The following is a 17094-nucleotide window of genomic DNA, read 5'->3' on the forward strand; positions in this document are numbered from 1 at the left end:
CTCAACCCGAGGTACCACTGTATATAGCAAGCTACATCTTGGTCACACAAGTAAGTCAGAGGTTTCTACAGCTACCCTTCCACTTCCTTCCAGGAAAGCAGGGGGCACGACCCAGTTAAAGGACACTTTTCAGGCAAACAAAAGCCCCATGACAAACATGGCCTAGGGATAGGAGGAGCCCCGACTCAGTGGGAGAAGCAGATTGCAAGGAGATGGACTAGATGTTCCTTTGGATCTCTTCTAGCGCTACAGTTCTAGGATTCTGTGTTTAGCATGGAAGAGGTCCCTGGATTGGCTCCAGTAAAAGGGGTTAGGTAGCAGCAGTTGGGACAAAGAATCTGACCTATTGGAAGGCGCTTGGTTGGCTTGTGTGAGGAGGCTAGAGAAGATGGGACACTTTTGGCCAGACCCAGCGTGGCTGCTCTTAGGTTCTTCATGCCAGCCAAACACAGAAAAGAAAATTAAGACAGAAAGAGGGGGAGAGAGAGAAAGAAAGAGAGAAGAGCAGGAGGGTATCATAAAAATAATTTATTGTTCCTTTGTATAACAACAACTCGGATTCCCTTTAGTATAACTCATCCCTGGGAAAGTGCTGGGCAATGGCGCTGCCCCCCCTCCCCACTCGGATGTGTGCCTATTAAAAGTCATATAGCAGGGTGTGAAGCCTCATCCTGCCCTGCCATGGGTCCTAAGTATTGTGCCCTGTTAGCTGGAGTGCCAGTGGGGAAAACATTATTGCCAAGGAGGGAGCCAGAGGCATCCCTTGCCTGTTCCGCTGGTGTGGAAACTAACCGATTAGGCGGTGGGAATCCCCGGTCAGGCAGAGCTCCACCTCCTGATATGTTCCACCACCCCTGCTCTCTCTGGGGAGACAGAGAGGCAAACTTTTGGGAACACATGGGGTGTGGGGGGGTAGTTGCCACGTGAAGGGTCTCCCCCAAACCTTTGGAGGCGAGGCAGCAATGGCCATTTCCCTCTCCTGCCACACAGACACACAAAACATTCACCTTCCTCCCATCATCCTCTGTGGTAGTGATCAGGCGGACTGGTGGGGAACAGAGGGCAGGCACAAAGACAGAAGAGGCCGTGGCTGACCCCGAACATGCTTGAGTAACGAAACGAGACAAGAACGAGGCGCCCTCTGGGCAGGGAGCCCGAGAGGGGAAAGAATGAACCCCACTTAGTAACTGGGTGCCTAAACTTTCTTCCACCCGCCCACCCCCCAGCTGCCGTGGGTGGCCAGTCCAACGACTTACGTCGCCACATTGGCATATTGGAGGGGTGGGATGGGCGACGGCCAAGCTCCCCTTCACTTCCTGGGGGGCGCAGAGGGGGACTGGCCCCTGCTCTCCCAGACTTCACGGATGGTGCGGCGGACCTCCCGCGGGAGGTGGAGGGTCTCGGCATGGCACTGGAGGATGTGCTGCTTGACGGTGGCCAGGCAGACGCGGCGCAGAGGGTACTCGCACACCATGCAGACCAAGTGGTTGGCCGCGGCGTCAAAGTCCACGAGGAAGCGGGCGCGCCAGGTGGGGTTGAAGCTCTTGGCCAGGAGAGGGGCGTCCTCGCTGCCCGCTGCCGCCCGCTGCCGGCGGGGCTTGGCGTCGCAATCTTTGGCGTTGCTGCCGGGGGAGTTGGCCAGGGCACGAGGGGCAGGGTCCCGTGGTGGGCAGAGCTGGCGGGGAGGAGGATCCGTGGAGTGGAGCCGAAGTAGAGACACAGAGCATTTGCGATCTGGGAAGGAAGAGGCGGCGAATTGAAATGCACAACAACAGGCCGTTCGCTCAGTCCACCTATCCCAGAATTGTAGAGTTGGAAGGGACCACGGCGGGTCAACTGGCCCAACTCTCCGCAATGCAGAAATGTTCTCCCCAATGTGGGGCTCGAATCCACAACCCTGATATTCAAGGGTCTCCTGCTCTGTCAACTGAGCTGCTCTCACAACTAAAAGTGAGCAGTTAGAAAGCAAAGAAAGAGCTCAGTTGGATCAAGCCAAAGACTGCCCATCTAGCCCAGCATCCCATTCTCATGGTGGCCAACCAGAGGCCCATTATGGGAAGCTGATCACAGAATCAGAGTTGGAGGGGACCCTGGGGATCATCTAGTCCAACCCCCTGAAATGCAGGAATATGCAGCTGTTCCATATGGGTATCGAACCTGCAACTCTGGAATCATCAGTACCATGCTCTAACCAACTGAGCTATCCAGGCTGCTAAGCGGGACTTGAGGACAAAAGAGCTCTCTCCGGCCACCCAGATAGCTCAGTCGGCAGAGCACGAGACTTAATTCCAGGGTTGTGGGTTCCAGCCTCATGTTGGGCAAAAAGATTCCTGCATTGCAGGGGGTTGGACTAGATGACCCTCATGGTCCCTTCCAACGCTGTGATTCTGTGAATCCCCAGCAGCTGGTTCCCGGAGACATGTACTGCCTTCATTTACTGCTTCCACTCTGGAAGTAAAGCAGAGCAGCTGTGGCTTGTAGTCATGAATAGCCTTAAGCATCATGAATTTGTGTAATCCTCTTTTACAGCCATCCAAGTTGGCGGGCAGTACCTACACCTCAGAGATGCCCCTGGGAAGTCCCCAAGCATAGCAGAAGGCTCAGGGGGCGGGCAGGGCTGAGAATAGGGATATACAAAGAGAAGAGATGCTGGTGTGCAAATCCTGCCTTGGGAGACGGAAGGATTTCCAGTCCAGTTTTCAGCCGGGCTTCAGGCTTGGAGGGAATAAGCCAGTGATGTGACGTTGCTCTTGTTTTGGTGGCTTTTGATACACAGCCAGCAAGATTGGAGCTAACATTCAGCCTCCCAATTAGCAGGGGGGAAACCATAACACAGCAAAGACAGGAAACATCGCTTGTTTCTGCTAAAACAGGGGTGGTGAGTTTCTGGCCTGCAGGCCAATCCTGGCCAGGCAGGGGGTCCAGTTTGGCCAGCCCAACCTACCCGTCCATCAGCTGCCGTCACTCAGGAAAATGGGTTCAATTCTGCCTTGGCTGTGGAAACAGGCACTTGCAGCCAGAGTGGGATTTAGCACCCCTGGCAGTCAGCTGAAGAATGGGTGGGGGGTGGGCCTAAATCCGACCCACTTTGGCCCCTTGCGTCTGTTCCCTTATTTGGAACAAGCGGCAAGACTTACCCACTGCTCTCTTCCTTGGGCCTGACTTTGCTTCAGAGTCCTGGGGTGGTTCTGTAACAACAACATTGACAATACGTTGTGGCCATCTGTAGGAACCCGTGCCATCAAAATGCAGTGGTGCCTCGCAAGACGAAATTAATTCGTTCCACGAGTTTTGTCGCCTTGCGATTTTTTTCGTCTTGCGAAGCACGGTGTCGGAAAAGTTTTGGAAAAGCTTCAAAAATCACCAAAGTCTTCAAAAACCTCAAAAAAGGCTACCACACCGCGTGCTATGAGTTGCTCCTCGAAACCAAGTCGCAACTGTATTAACGGTGTTAAGAAAAAGGAAACAAACTTGCAAGACGTTTCCGCCTTGCGAAGCAAGCCCATAGGGAAAATAGTCTTGCGAAGCAGCTCAAAAAACTCGTTTTGCAAGTTTTCCGTCTTGCGAGGCATTCGTCTTGCGAGGTACCACTGTGCTCCCCAAATCCCAGAATAACAGAATAACAGAGTGGGAAGGAGCAGTGATCTGCAACATTCCAGGCAGAGGGCCGTCCCACCTCTCCTTAAGCCAACGGCAAGACCACCAACAGCTCCCAAAGAAGCCTGGCTCCCTGCCATTTCCACCCCTTGGCTGTAGTTCTGCAGGTGGGGAGGGGGACTAGGATGTAGCTGGACTCAATCACCCCTAGCCGTTAGCCATGCTTGCAGGGACTGATGGGAGCTGGAGTCTTCCAGACCTGCTTTAACAGGTTAGAACATGGTGGCCAGTGTTTAAGGGTGGGGTGGGCAGCCTGCGGCCCTCCGGACATTGCTGGGTGCCCAACTTGCAACAGTCAAGGAGGGAGCTCCCCCCCCCCCCCAGCTTCCTGACCCTGCCCTGCTCCTTCCGCCACTGCCAGTTGCCAGGGTGGGAAAAGAGAAGCCGATGGGATGGGAGGCAGAGGGTGGGGAGAGGTCAGTGCAAGTCCGAGCCTCCAGGACACCGACCCTCAAGCCCGACCGTGGCTCTGCCTCCACCTCCTCAGGGAGGCCATGTGACGGCCTGGCTGTGTGCATGTTGCATTTGACAGGTAACGTCCCTCTGGTTTGGGCCCGGGTGGCAGTGGCAGCAATGCGCATGTGTTTTACCTGCTCCCCCCTTCCTTCTACTTTCCCTAACGGAGGGAGATTTATAAGTATGAACGCCAAAGCACTACTCACCCGGTTGAGTCCGGCAGTACAGTTTCAAGGCAAAGCCAGCTGGGAAAGTGCCGTCCGTGAAGATACGGATTTCGGCAGGTGCCGAGCCTGGGACCCCACATTCGGAGAGCCATTCCTTCCCTGGGAGGAAAAGAGGCGGCGAGGAATTAAGCCAAGGATTGGGCAACTTTTCCAGCCCGAGGGCTGCATTCCCTTCTGGGGGCCATGTGGAAGTGGCACCGGTTGTGGAAGGGGCCAGAGGTGAAAGAGGGCAAAGCATATTGGACCTTTGTCAAGTAGGATGGCTTACACACACGCTCACACTCCCCACACACCTGCCCCACTTTCTCTCCTCCATCCAGGCAGGCTAGAGGCATAATCTGAATTCAAGGACATATTCCGGCCAGACAAAAACACCCAAGGAGGGTGCGGAAGCAAGGCCATGGAGGCAAGTGGCCTGGGAAGAGTCTGCCACCTCTGAAAGTGACTGCTATAAACTCAAAGTTAGACCCATTTAAAGTCATGGGTGTGGCTCCACTAGGTTCATTAGTTTAAATGGGTCTACTCTGAGGAAGAAACTTAAGTTGGGTGTACACACAAGGAGGCAGCTAGGCACGCAAAGGGAAGGAATAGTGGCAGCGACTGAACGGAAGGCGCTTCCATTGCTTTGGGAAGGGAAAAACCTGCCCCCACTCTAAAAAGCAGCCTTACAGCTCTGCTGCTAACCTGTGGTCTTGCTGGGATGCTTGCTCATGTCTTTGATGGTGCTCAAGCTGTGCCGCCTCTGCTGGCCTTGTGATCGCCGTTCAGGGTCTAAGCATACATAAAGGAAAAACAGTTCCACGCGTTAGGTCCATGGTCTTCAACTGGTGGCTGAAGTCAAGTCATATCCCACTCCAACGCTAAAGTGGAAGGCCACCAGGCTTCGTTCATCCCGCACACTTTGCAAAAGAAGAGATTTCCGCATGAGGCTCTTATCCCTACAAGACGAGCCTGCAGCCACAAAGACTCCTCCTTTTACCCAACAGCCAGAGTTACAGAGATGCCCTCTTTGGCACCTGGGCACCTGGGAAAGAGAAGGCTAAAGCCAGACATGTGTGTTAAAAACAAACGAACATTGGAATGGGATGTCGTTCTGCTGGTTGAGGGATTAAGGCCCATAGCTTGGTGCTTTGCACACAGAAGGTGTCAGGTTCAATCCCTGGCATCTCCAAGCAGGGCTGAAAAAACTCCCCCCGGCCCCCCAAATTGAAACCCTGGAGAGGTGCTGCTCGTCAGTGTAGACAGCACTAAGCTAGACCCCTTGACATAAGGAAGCTTCCTATTTTCCAGTTTAAATTCAGAACCATGAGGACTAGAATCTCATTTCGTTTTTTTAAGGGAGGGGCCACAGTTCACATGTTTCCTGCAGAAGGGCCCAGGTTCAGCTCCCTGGAGGCATCTCCAGGTGGGGCTGCAGAGCACCCCCTGCCTGAAATCCCAGAGAGCCCCTGCCGGTCCGTGTCGGCAGTGTTAGGCCAGACGGCAGCTCCCTATTTTTCTTACGAGTGGGTCCTGGGTCTGAGAACGATGACGATGACCCGTCTAAGCGACGACCACCACCACCACCTCCGGCCCCAGCACTCACCGCAGCGCGCTCTCAGGTGCCCACGCTTCCGACTCGCCGGCTGCCGCTCCTCCGAATCGAGGAGCACCTCTATCTCAGCCGGCTGCTTGCTCTTGCCGGGGTCGCCTGGCAGGGGATAGTTTCAGAAAGGGGAATCAAAAGCGGCACACAGCACTGCGTGTTTGTTCCACGGCAAAGAGTGGAAATGGGCAGCAGCGGGCAGAGGACTTGGCCTCCCAAGGATCTCATCTTCCGTTTAGGGGGAGGGAGAAAGGAAAGAGACAAGTTTCTAGCCCTTATGGATGTGAATTGGTACTCCAAGGCAATGCCTGGAGGAATCTTGGTATCCAGGGTAGAGCTGAGAGAGAGAGAGAGAGGCTAAGTCAATAGGCAATCGTCTAGGGCAGCCTTTGCATACCCAGAGCCCTCTGGGTGTTCTCAGCTACAACTCCCATCAGCCAACATGGCCAGGATGGCTGGGGCTGATGAAGAGTTGTAGTTCCAAACACCCAGAGGGTGCCAGGTTGGCCTTAGTGCTTTCGCCAGCTGTTTGCTTCTCCCAGTGACTAACAGGCACAAACATAGGCAGAGTGATTGCATTTCTATACATTCTTCATGCATAAATACACAACTTCCTGGTTGCGTTGTCCAACCTAAAGGCCGATATCTTCCAACGCCTGTAGTCATTACATGCCTCTAAAACCCACAATTCAAGTGCTATTTCACTGTCAATCCTCAACACCATCAGGCCTCCTCTTGATCCTTACACTCAACTTTTGCCCTGGGACTGCAAAGATGGAAGGCAGCATGCCTGGACCTCTGCCACCACCCGGGGGTCTAAGGAAGGCAGCGCCCCCTGCCTTCTAGGAAGAACATCACGGCAAGGAGGAGACCAGCCTGACCCAGTCCACTGGCCAGAGAAGGAGCAGCTGCAGAGAGCTGGCTTCCCCTCTCCGTGCCAGGGAGAACATTTATGAAACACTATGTAAGCGAGAACAAGTCCACGAGTTTGCTTTTCCTCTCCCAATCCTTTTTCCTTTTGTGCTGTGTCTTTTTTAAAGTCTGTAAACCTGTGGGCAGGCTCCGCCTTATCACTGGTTGTCTGCAAACTGCCCTGGCTTTTTCGGCTAAAGAGCAGAGAAAAACACTTCCGCTGAAACGTTTGCCAACATCCTGTTAGTGTAGTCTAAACAATGACTTGAAATGATTCTTGAAAGATTTTGCCCTAGCAACAAGTCTGCCCTTGGCAACAAGTTTCCCCCTTATCAACAGGTTTCTTTATAAGGCAAGGTATGGATCAGGGAGAGAGAGAAAAAGAAAGCGTATGTTGGAGGCTGTTGCTCTGGCCAGATGGTTGAAGAGTACAGCGAGACAGAATGATTATCTGAACATAGTTTTACTTTACTTTACTAGACTAGTGGTTATACAAGATGTAGTGTTAATTCAACAATAAATGCATTCAGAAGAACCAAAACGGGAGGTGTGTTTATTCCCACGTGGGCGTTCGCCAAGAGAAGAGCTGAATGGTGAAGAAATGGATTCTGGAAGACTTTCTGGGCGACTCTGCTGACCGGAAAAGGAACCCCAAAGGATGGCAAACTGCACTGACACCCCCAGCCCCTTCTCCAGGAGGCACAGGGGAAATGGAAGAGGCAGACACGGAGGGCGACTTTGCTCAAAACCCAAAACCTTTTCCAGACCCAGCTGGAGATGGCACCATTTAATACAACACTGATCTGTGTTGGTGTGTGTTACCTGCAGGGGAAGGTTGTGGCTCTGGCTCAGGAAGCACCACCCCTTCGCTCCAGGCTTCCAGGATGTTGCGCTTCTCTTCGAAGCTGAAGTCCAAGGAGTGGGCGTGATGCTCCAGAATGTGTTTGCGGGCGGCCACAGGCCCCGAGGCACTCAGGCTGCCGCCGCACACCATGCAGACTGGCTGGCTGCCCCCCGAGCTCTCGGCAATCAGGTACTCCTGACTCCAGGAGCTGCCTGCCTCTTCTGGGCCAACCTCGGCCACCGGGATTACAACCAGCCGCTCTCCTGGGGGTGAGAAAGGGGGCACGTTGGGATGGAGGAGGGGTCTGACGCCAGCCTTGGAGACAGTTCCCATCTCCCTGATTCCTTGCGCGCGCTCTGCCCCTTCCTTTCTCTAACAGAGATGCTCTCTAGACGCTGCCGGACTACAAGTCCCATCACCCCCCATGATCATGCTGGCTGAGACTGATGGGAGTTGGAGTCAGGGCAGGCAGACAGAGCCCTTGGCTGCCCTATGGATGGCACTGGGAATGAACCTCTCATCAGCCACAGCCAGTGTGGCCTACCAGCAGGAATGGCATTAGTTTTTGCCTAGAGAGCAGCCACATGACCTCCACTCCTCTCTTCTAGGTCAGCCTCATTGGCTCAAGCTTTTTCCAATGGCAACAAACAGCTCTTATTATTGTTTCATGGGCTAACTCAAGGCTGGGGGTCCTTTTCCATCCTAAGAACCCAACAAAAGCCCTGCAGGTTCAGGCCTGCAGCCCCTCCAGCACCTAATTTGCGTAGTGGCCAGCAACAGACAGTGGAGGGAGAACATGGCCGTTGTGGCTGGTAGCCATTGATCGCCTTGTCCTCCGTGAATTTGCCTAATTCTCTTTTAAGTTGGTGGACACCACCCCATCTTGCTGGAGGGAATCTCCCAGTTTAGCTATGTGCTGTGGGAAGAAGTATTTCCTTTTGCTTGTCCTCAAGCACCGGCCTTCGTTGGGCATCCCTGAGTTCTAGGATGATGCGAGGGGAGGGACTTTCCCTGTCCTGCACCCTGGAGGGGCACGTTCCCCACCTCTGTCCACGGGATCTGCATGGGGCCCATCCAGCCTGACTGGGGGGCAGCTGGGGAGCAGATGCTCTGTGGCCACTTTCTCCTTCTCCTTCTCTGTTTTGCACTTCAAAGAGACCTTGAGGTAGTCCAAGAGGGGAGCTTCTGCCTTCAGTGCCATGAGTGTTTCGGTGGGGCTGGCACAACAAAAGCCCACCTGTAGAAAAATAAGAAGCACCGTTCAGGTTGCGGAGGGGGTGGATGGAGAAGGGAAAGAAACACTTCCAAGTTGACAACCTCAGTTCCCACATCTCTTTTTCTCCTGGCCAGGAAAAACCACACACACACACACACTTTAAGAATACAGTGATACCTTGGTTCTTGAACGGCTTGGCTCCAGAACAAATCGTCCGGCTCCCGAATGTCGCAAACCGGAAGTAAGTGTTCCCGTTTGTGAAGTTTTTCAGAAGCTGAACATCCGACAGGAAGCTCCTGCAGCCAATCGGAAGCTGTGGCTTGGTTTTCAAACAGTTTTGGGTATCAAACGGGCTTCCAGAATGGATTAAGTTCAAGAACCAAGGTGCCACTGTATAGGAAGTCTCTGTCGTTATTTATTTATTTAAGACATTTAAATAACACTTAATATTTAAATATTCTCGGTGGCTGCTCCCAGACATTGGGACTCCCTCACTAGAGAAATTAGACAGGCTCTCTCCTTGTTGTCCTTCCTCTGGCAGGTGAAGACTTCTTGTTCCAACAGGCGTTTGGGAACTGACTGCTTCTAAGGAAAGGGCTGGTGCTGTGCTGTTTTTATTGTAATTATTGGTATGGTTTCAGTACATCCTATGTATGCATACAGTTTTAATTTTATCAGTGTTTAATTATTTTTCAGTGATTGCTTTTTCTGTTTTTAGCGGCTCTTATTTTTCACCTGTAAGGGGCCTTGCTTCCTATCAGGGGGAAAAGGCGGGGTTTAAACAAGCAGGCAAGCAAGCAAACAGAATCAGAATTTCTAAGCAGCGTAAACAAATTGTTAAAAACCATTCGAAAATAAGAACAAACAAAACTCATCATAGAAACAGAGCTTTACTGACTTCCTGCTGATGAAGCCAAAAAGGAAAAAGGGGAAGAGAAAATAAGCAGACTCAGACCACGACACGAAGCAATTCTGGGATACAGTTTCTGAGCAAGCTGTGGGAAACATAGCTATTTGGGGACCTGAAGGCCATTGCTATAGTCACTCCTCCCCTCAATTATATTTGTTTATTTCCACTCACAAAAGTCTTCTTTGTCTTCAGGCCACGGGAACCAGGATGCGGGCGGGGATCCGAGGGCCATACGGGAAGACATACAGAGCCAAACTGCACACTCTGCTGTTCACTGTACATTTTAATGTGTTATTTGGATGAACACAAGGATAAAGTTTGCCAGCCTGCTGGAATATAGGATACCCCCTTCCTCTTTGCTGAGTACATGTGCAAAACATCCCAAGAAACCTGCTCCCTGAGTTGTTGCTACCCCCAATCTTTTGTTTTCTTGTTCAGGGTTTTTTTAAAAAAAACAAACAAACAGGCACCCTGTGTTCAAATTTACCTCCCACCACCTTGAGGACTAGAAACTTTGTTACTTTTAAAGCAAATACTTTGAGACTGCCACACTGTGGGCGAAAGGAACTGCATAATGCACTGGGGTGTGACATGAATTCCAAACCCTTCCTACCTGTGGCAGGGCGTCAATCTGGATCGTAACCAGAGGAAGGGCTTGGGATCTAGAATCCACTCAGTGCTGCCTGGTGATAGCAAAGCTGCTCGCTCTTCTGGAAACAAAAGTGGGGAATAGTAAATCCATTAGCCACAAGACACCAAATCCCCACCTCTTTAAATTATAAAGGTGTACTCCATGCATATCCGAGAAAGAAACAATCTATACGTGGAATTCTAACTTCCCTCCCCAAAGCCACAAGGCCCTGTTCACATTTTTGCCATGTCCGCAATTACTCCCACCAGCACCTTAAATCTCCTCCATCCTCTAAAGCAAACCCACAACTATTACTTTTATTATGAAATTATCTATTCTGATTTCATTGTTATAAGCCACTTTGAGCATCATTTTGGGAGGGGTGGGGGGGGGGAAAGGTGGCCTACGAATAAAGTGATAATACTTATGAAATAATATCACTTTCCTTCAAGTCTTTATTTCTCCAGAATCTCATTTCTCCCACCAAACCATTTGCATTGTTGCACCTCCCTGTTCTGAACCTTCTACTCCAAAGTGTATCATTATCATTATCATTATCATCATCATAATCATCATCATCATCATCAAAAATTCATTATTTGTACCCCACTCTGGGCAGCTTACAACAAATTATTAAAAATACAATAAAACCAACTTTGCACCTCCTTCCCCCTCACCAGGCACCATTTTAATTCGTTCCTGGATCTCAGCTAGCTAGCCAGCCAGCCTGACTTCTCCTTCTAGACCTCCCACCCTTCTCTACCTTGCCTCTACTCACAGATTTCTCCTCTGTTCTCCCTCTACATCCTGCTCCACACCATCCCCACAAGGTAATACTCTTTTCAGGGTCTTTGTGTGTCTCATCTGCATCTTAAAAGAGGCAAAATGTCCCCATCTTTTGCAGATGCACCCCATACTCTCCTCCTTGGATTAATCCATAGTACCTTCTTCTGAATTACAATCTTCCCCATTATCTCCCCAAAAGAGGCAAAGATCCATGTCCCTCCACCACCACCCAGATCTCCCTGCTGTACCATTTTGATTCCTTCCTGAAACTCAGGCCTCCCCAATCCCAGGTATCACTCCCATCCACTCAGCACAAGGGGCTCCATTTTCACATCTCCTCCCTTAAGAGTCCATGGGTTGTCTCCAATGTTCAGAGTAGACCCATGGAAATGAATGGACCTGGATGCTCATTTCAGTGGGTCTGCTCTGAGTAGGACTTAGCTGGATACAACCCTAACACACTAAACCACAGCTGTCAACTTTCCCCTTTTCTTGCGAGGTATCCTATTCAGAATAAGGAAATTTCCCTTAAAAAAAGGGAAACGTTGACAGCTATGCGCCAAACCCCCTTTCCACTACTTGCCATGCAATAGGCTCCCTCTCCCCCCCATTAATATTCTTCTGACCTCCCCACATGCTCACCCTTCTTGAGCCAGGCAACCCCAACGAATATGCCTACCAGGCACTTGCCCTTGTGACTTGATCCTAACCTAGCTCTTTGCCAGTCCTTCCCCTTCAACCTAAGCAGCTATGGGGGGGACACGACAAAAGTGACCTTGTAATACAATTAAACTGCAAAAAGAAAATAAGTTCTTCCCCCAATCAAACACCACCCCAGATGTTTTTCGGGGGGGGGGGGGACACCAGGCCTTCTCCCATCCCACCTGGTGGTGACCATCTCTGCGGTGGCAATGAGCACATCAACACATCAAAGGTGCATTTATGGCGGAGGAGGGGTAGGGAGCACCAGCCTCTCCCCTCTTCCAGATGTGCCAACCCAGCTGTGGAGGGCCCCATCAGCCCCCCCACCCATTGTGCTGCTGGTGTGGGGAAACGCCAGCCCTTTCCCCCCCAACCCAGCTGTGTTTATGGGAGGAAGTAGCACCCCAGTTGCGGGACCACCCTAGGTGTGTGGGAGGGGAAATACCACCATAACTGGGGTGGCCCCACAACTGGGGGAGAAATACCACCACAGCTGAGGCGCCACCAACCCTTCCCACCACCGTTGTGTTTCGGGGGGGGGACATCACCCCAGGTACTGAGGACGCCAGCTATGTTTACTGGGGAAGAAAAGCCCCCACCGGCAACGTCTATATGGGGGGGCGTTGAACAGCTCCCCAGCCCCTCCCCCACCCCAGGTGTGGTGGGACAGCAGCCCCCCCTCATATTTGGGGGCCGGTAGGACCTCTCCCCCCCCCCGGCGCCTTGGCCCCCGCCCCTACCTACCCAGCGGGCCTCTCTCCCCACCTGGCCGGCCGCTCAGCTGCTCCAGGCCTCCCGAGCTCTCCCGCTGGAGCCCCCGCCACGCAGCATAGAGTTCTCCGGCTCCCAGCGAGGCAGAGCGGCCTCTCCTCCCCGCTCCCACTCTATGGTTTCATTGTCCGAAGGACCTTTCCCTCCTCCGCTCTGTTGTCAGAGATAGCCATAACTTCCGGCGGGAAAGGGAACGCCGCCATAGATACGTCGCCCCGGCAGCTGTTTTCTTATCTCTATGTTCCGCATCGGAAGTTGCGTCCGGTAAGGAAAGGAACAGTCCGCTTTCAGGCCGGAAGTTCTCGCTAGGGAGTGCGACGACGGCGTATATGTCTCTATTTTCTTAGATCTGCGTTGCCTTCGCTACCCAGCGGATCCAATGGCCAGCGCGGCGTTCTCTTCTCTTCTCCGCCCCTCCGCAGGTTATAGACCACTCGGCGCAGCGGACAGACCGGGAGCATGGAGGCGGGCGGCTAGGTCGCCCCCTGGAGGGGAAGGGGTGGAGTTGCAGGAAATATAAGGAAGTGACAAAGGCGAGTTAGAGCCTGCAGAAAGGGATCAGAGAGCCTATGGAAAACGAAAAGTCCAACTCTTCCTGCTTCCAAATAAGTGCCAACCAGAGATGCCTGTAACAAAACCTCACAAGTCTTCTCCTGATGCCTCCCTGCCAGCATCCCTGAGATACACTGACATTTGAAGGTAGACTGCCACTGGCTTTGGAGGCTCAGTTTAGCTGTCATTAGTAATATAGCTCTTCCTCTAGCTCTCTTCCTCCATGGGTAGGAAGCCATCGGACCTAGTGGCCGGCCCTCACAACACATTGTAGTGTTGAGTTCCATATGTCTGCTTGAAGAAGTGCTTTCCTTGACTTCTTCTCCACTAGCTCCCAGTCAGTTTTGTGAGAGGATACCCCCCTTTCTAATCATTGCGGGACAGGAAGAATAGATGGACTATCCATTTTCTTCTGTATAGTGTTACAAACGTCTATCAAGTCATATCTTGGTTTACCACCACCACCCTGTAAACGCCCCAAATGTTTTAGCTTAGCTTTCTTTTCAGGGAAAGTTCTTCAATGATCCGATCATCTGGAAAACAACAAGGAGTCTTGTGGCATCTTTAAGGTGTTTCAAGGCTCTTTGTCCTTTTGGCGACAACAGTTTAGGAATCTGAGTAAACTTCAGGCCCCTTTCTCCATCTCCTGTTTTCTTACTTATTACAAATCAAGTTATATTGAGGGGAAACAGCAAAACTTTGGAGTGCTACAAAGCTCTGAAACAAACAGAACACCCATATTGTCTCGCTAAGCCTTACAAGAACCTTATAAGGTAGGACAGTATTATAACCCTTACATAGCAGACTGTGCAGGCGGAGGCTGAAAGAATTGCCTGCTGCCCAATTGCCTAAGCAAATTGATAGAGCTCCCCCCCCCCCTCCAAGTGGGAAGAAAATAGATTTGACTCTTGTGTGTGTAATTAACAAAAGAATCAGCTGGATGCCTAGATTCAAAACACGGGGCTTTGCACACTCTCCAGCAGGAGAGAGCCCCCAGCAAAGTTAAAAACAGTAAAGTGGGGGAATATGAACTGTTAGACCCATATTGTCTGCTTTAAAGCTCTTTGCCCCTCTCTCTACCATTCTTGCAATGAACAGACCACACACACTATTAAGTAAGTTTAAAATGCTTTACTTACTAAATCTAAACGTCTGATTCATGAGTTGCTCCATGCAGCAGTAAGGAGAACATAGCTAACAAAATACAGAATGTACAGTGGTACCTCAATTTAAGAACAGTCCTGTTTATGAACTATTCGGCTTACGAACTCTGCAAAACCGGAAGTAGTGTCCCGGTTTGTGAACTTTACCTTGGTCTAAGAACGGAAGCCGAATGGTGGAAGGTTACCGATGGCGGGAGGCGTCATTAGTGAAAGTGCACCTTGGTTTAAGAACAGTTTCTGTTTAAGAACGGGCTTCCGGAACGGATTAAGTTCATAAACCGAGGTACCACTGTAGTTTCAAACATGCATGTCCTGAGCTTGGAGAAAGTTCAGGCATGTCCATCCTGGTCGTTTACATGGTGCAAAGAGAATGAGAGAAAGGAAAAGAAGCAGTTTCACATTTACCCTCATGGAGTCTGAGTCTGAGAAGAGAACTCTGTGATCTTAACCCCTTTGGGGGCCAACTAGCACTCATGTGCAGTTATGTTTGAATGCAATTTCCTCCAGCCCACCCCACAACTTCCTTGTGAGGAAAGGTTACAACATTGAGACTTTTTAGGGGAGTCATGATCACAGTTTATAAAATCATGCATTATGTGGAGAAAGTGACAGAAGTTTTCCTCCCTCTCTCATGTCACTAGGGTGGAATCTACACACACATAAAAATGATGTGAAAATGCTTTTTTAAAAAACATTTTCAAAATTTATATTGAATTTGCCACTAGCTCACCATCGCCATCTAGTTTCCTCTTTGTATAATGCACTTAAAACACACTTCAAATGTTATATTTGCAGCTGTATAGCTGAGTCCTAGAACTCATGGACATCCAGTTCAGCCAAATGTTGGAAAATTCATGACTGGGAAAAGTAACGACTTCTCCACCCAGCACCAAATTAAATTGTGGAATTTGCTACTGCAAGATGTAGTGATAGTCACCATTTCCTAGATAAATTGTGAAAATGCTGGACTAGATAGGCCTTTCACCTGATCCGGCAGAGCTCATATGTTTTTGCCCTTTGTGGTGCGCTTGGTCCAAATTTGGCCCCTCCTACAGCTTTGCAATCTGCTGTGTAAAGCTTGGCTCTTAGAACCCAGGTGCCAACGTAATTTAAGCCTAAAGGGATATTCTGGAGGAAATGCTATTCTTGAACTTTGTCAACTGCTGAGCACACCGATGGCACTAGATTGGAAAATAATAATAATGATGATGATAACAACTTAATGTCAACATTTGTCTCCGTTAACAGTGACACAATGGCCAGAAGTGCAACAAATAAAGCTTACCTGTTGCTACCAATCCTGGCCATACCTGTTGAATTCAGTGGCGTAGCGTGGGGGGTACAGGGGGGGCCGGCCACACTGGGCGCAACATCGGGGGGGGGGCTCGCACTCGCAGCTCTCTGCCCCTGCTAAAATCCACGGGTTAGGGGGCGCAAATTACTTGCCTTGCCCCGGGTGCTGACAACCCACGCTACGCCACTGGTTGAATTCATACCCTAGGATAGGGGAGGCTGCCTTCCAACTGTTGCTAGACTCCAACTCCCATCAGCCACTGCAGGCCAAGCCAATAGTCAGGGGTGATGGGAATTGGAGTCTACACCTGAAGGGTCACAGCTTAGCCACGCTTGTAGGCACAGGAGTCTTGCCTGGTGAAAAGCAACAACCTGGACCCAAACTCGACAGTTCACACAACCCAATGGGCAGCTTGTAGATGTGGTTTTCCTGCAAGTCTTTCAGCAAGGGCAAACCTCGTCTCTCTTCAACCATGCTCAGCTCCAAACTCAGTCTGCCTAAACAGGGATGAACTGATGTGTTGAGTTAGTGTTCTAAACTGTTTTTAGCTTGTTGATTTTAATAAAATTTTGAATTTTTAAAAATACCAGTTTTTAACTGTCTTTTATTGATATGTTTTCGCAAGCCACTTTAGAGAGTCTCCTTACAATCAAATGACACAAGCTCTGTTAAATAAATCAATAAGCTTATTGCATCTTCTGTCTCAAGCTTCTTCAGCTCCCTGTCAACCCCATTAAAGTTGCCAACTTATTTACTGTCCCCTGCGCCTGTGCTCAGCTGGCACGCATTAGCCAATAACGCTGCTGATCTCTGCGCAGCAAATCAGTGGTCATCTGAGGACTTCTGCAGATAAAACTGTTGCTACCAGTGCAAGAGCAGGCTGTCCCTGTTTTCCCCTTCTGGTCAGTTGGCAACCCCAAAACCCCTTTGATTGTGTTGATCACTCCTCTATCTATCCCTTACAGCTAGGATAGAGCGTCTGTGGCCCTCTGGATTTTGCTGGACTCCAGCTCCCATCAGCCCCAGCCAGCGTTACCAGTGCTTAGGGATGAGAGGAGCTGTAGTTCTACGGAATCTGTAGGGCCACGGGTTCCTCATCTCTGCCCTACAACATACTGAAAATATGGGCCCCAAAGAGGGTTGATCTCTCCACATTTGTTGTTCCTAGCTAAGCTCCCATGTCTTTGAACCCTGCCAGGTAGGCAGAAATGCAACAAGGGAAGCTTTTCGTAGCAGTGCATCTCTGTATGCTTCACCTGTTGGGTTTCTGCATATTTCACACCTGCCACAGAGAGATGTGTCAGAAGGGCGGAGAATGGTAACTCTCCAAAACTGCATCTGGGAATCTCCATAATGTATTGACCCATTTACCTGCTTGTGCATTCCTC

General features: G+C 50.7%; 1 protein-coding gene across 2 annotated transcripts; it reads right to left on the minus strand.

The window, feature by feature from the left end:
* Positions 1–513: 513 nt before the first annotated feature.
* Positions 514–10523, minus strand: SPINDOC (spindlin interactor and repressor of chromatin binding). Of its 2 annotated transcripts, XM_083477823.1 has the most exons (8): positions 10421–10523; positions 8726–8918; positions 7660–7944; positions 5926–6030; positions 5025–5111; positions 4320–4439; positions 3138–3188; positions 514–1734 (listed from the first exon to the last, which is right to left on the minus strand). In XM_083477823.1, exons 2-8 carry the CDS (start codon positions 8880–8882, stop codon positions 1310–1312), a joined length of 1230 nt encoding a protein of 409 aa, XP_083333949.1. In that variant the 5' UTR covers positions 8883–8918; positions 10421–10523; the 3' UTR covers positions 514–1309. The 2 variants fall into 2 exon arrangements, with proteins under 2 accessions (XP_083333949.1, XP_083333950.1); XM_083477824.1 differs by lacking the exon at positions 5926–6030.
* Between the last annotated feature and the right edge of the window lie 6571 nt (positions 10524–17094).

The sequence above is a fragment of the Podarcis liolepis genome, assembly GCF_965112155.1.
Source record: "Podarcis liolepis genome assembly, chromosome: 15".
NCBI classification, from domain to species: Eukaryota; Metazoa; Chordata; class Lepidosauria; order Squamata; family Lacertidae; genus Podarcis; species Podarcis liolepis.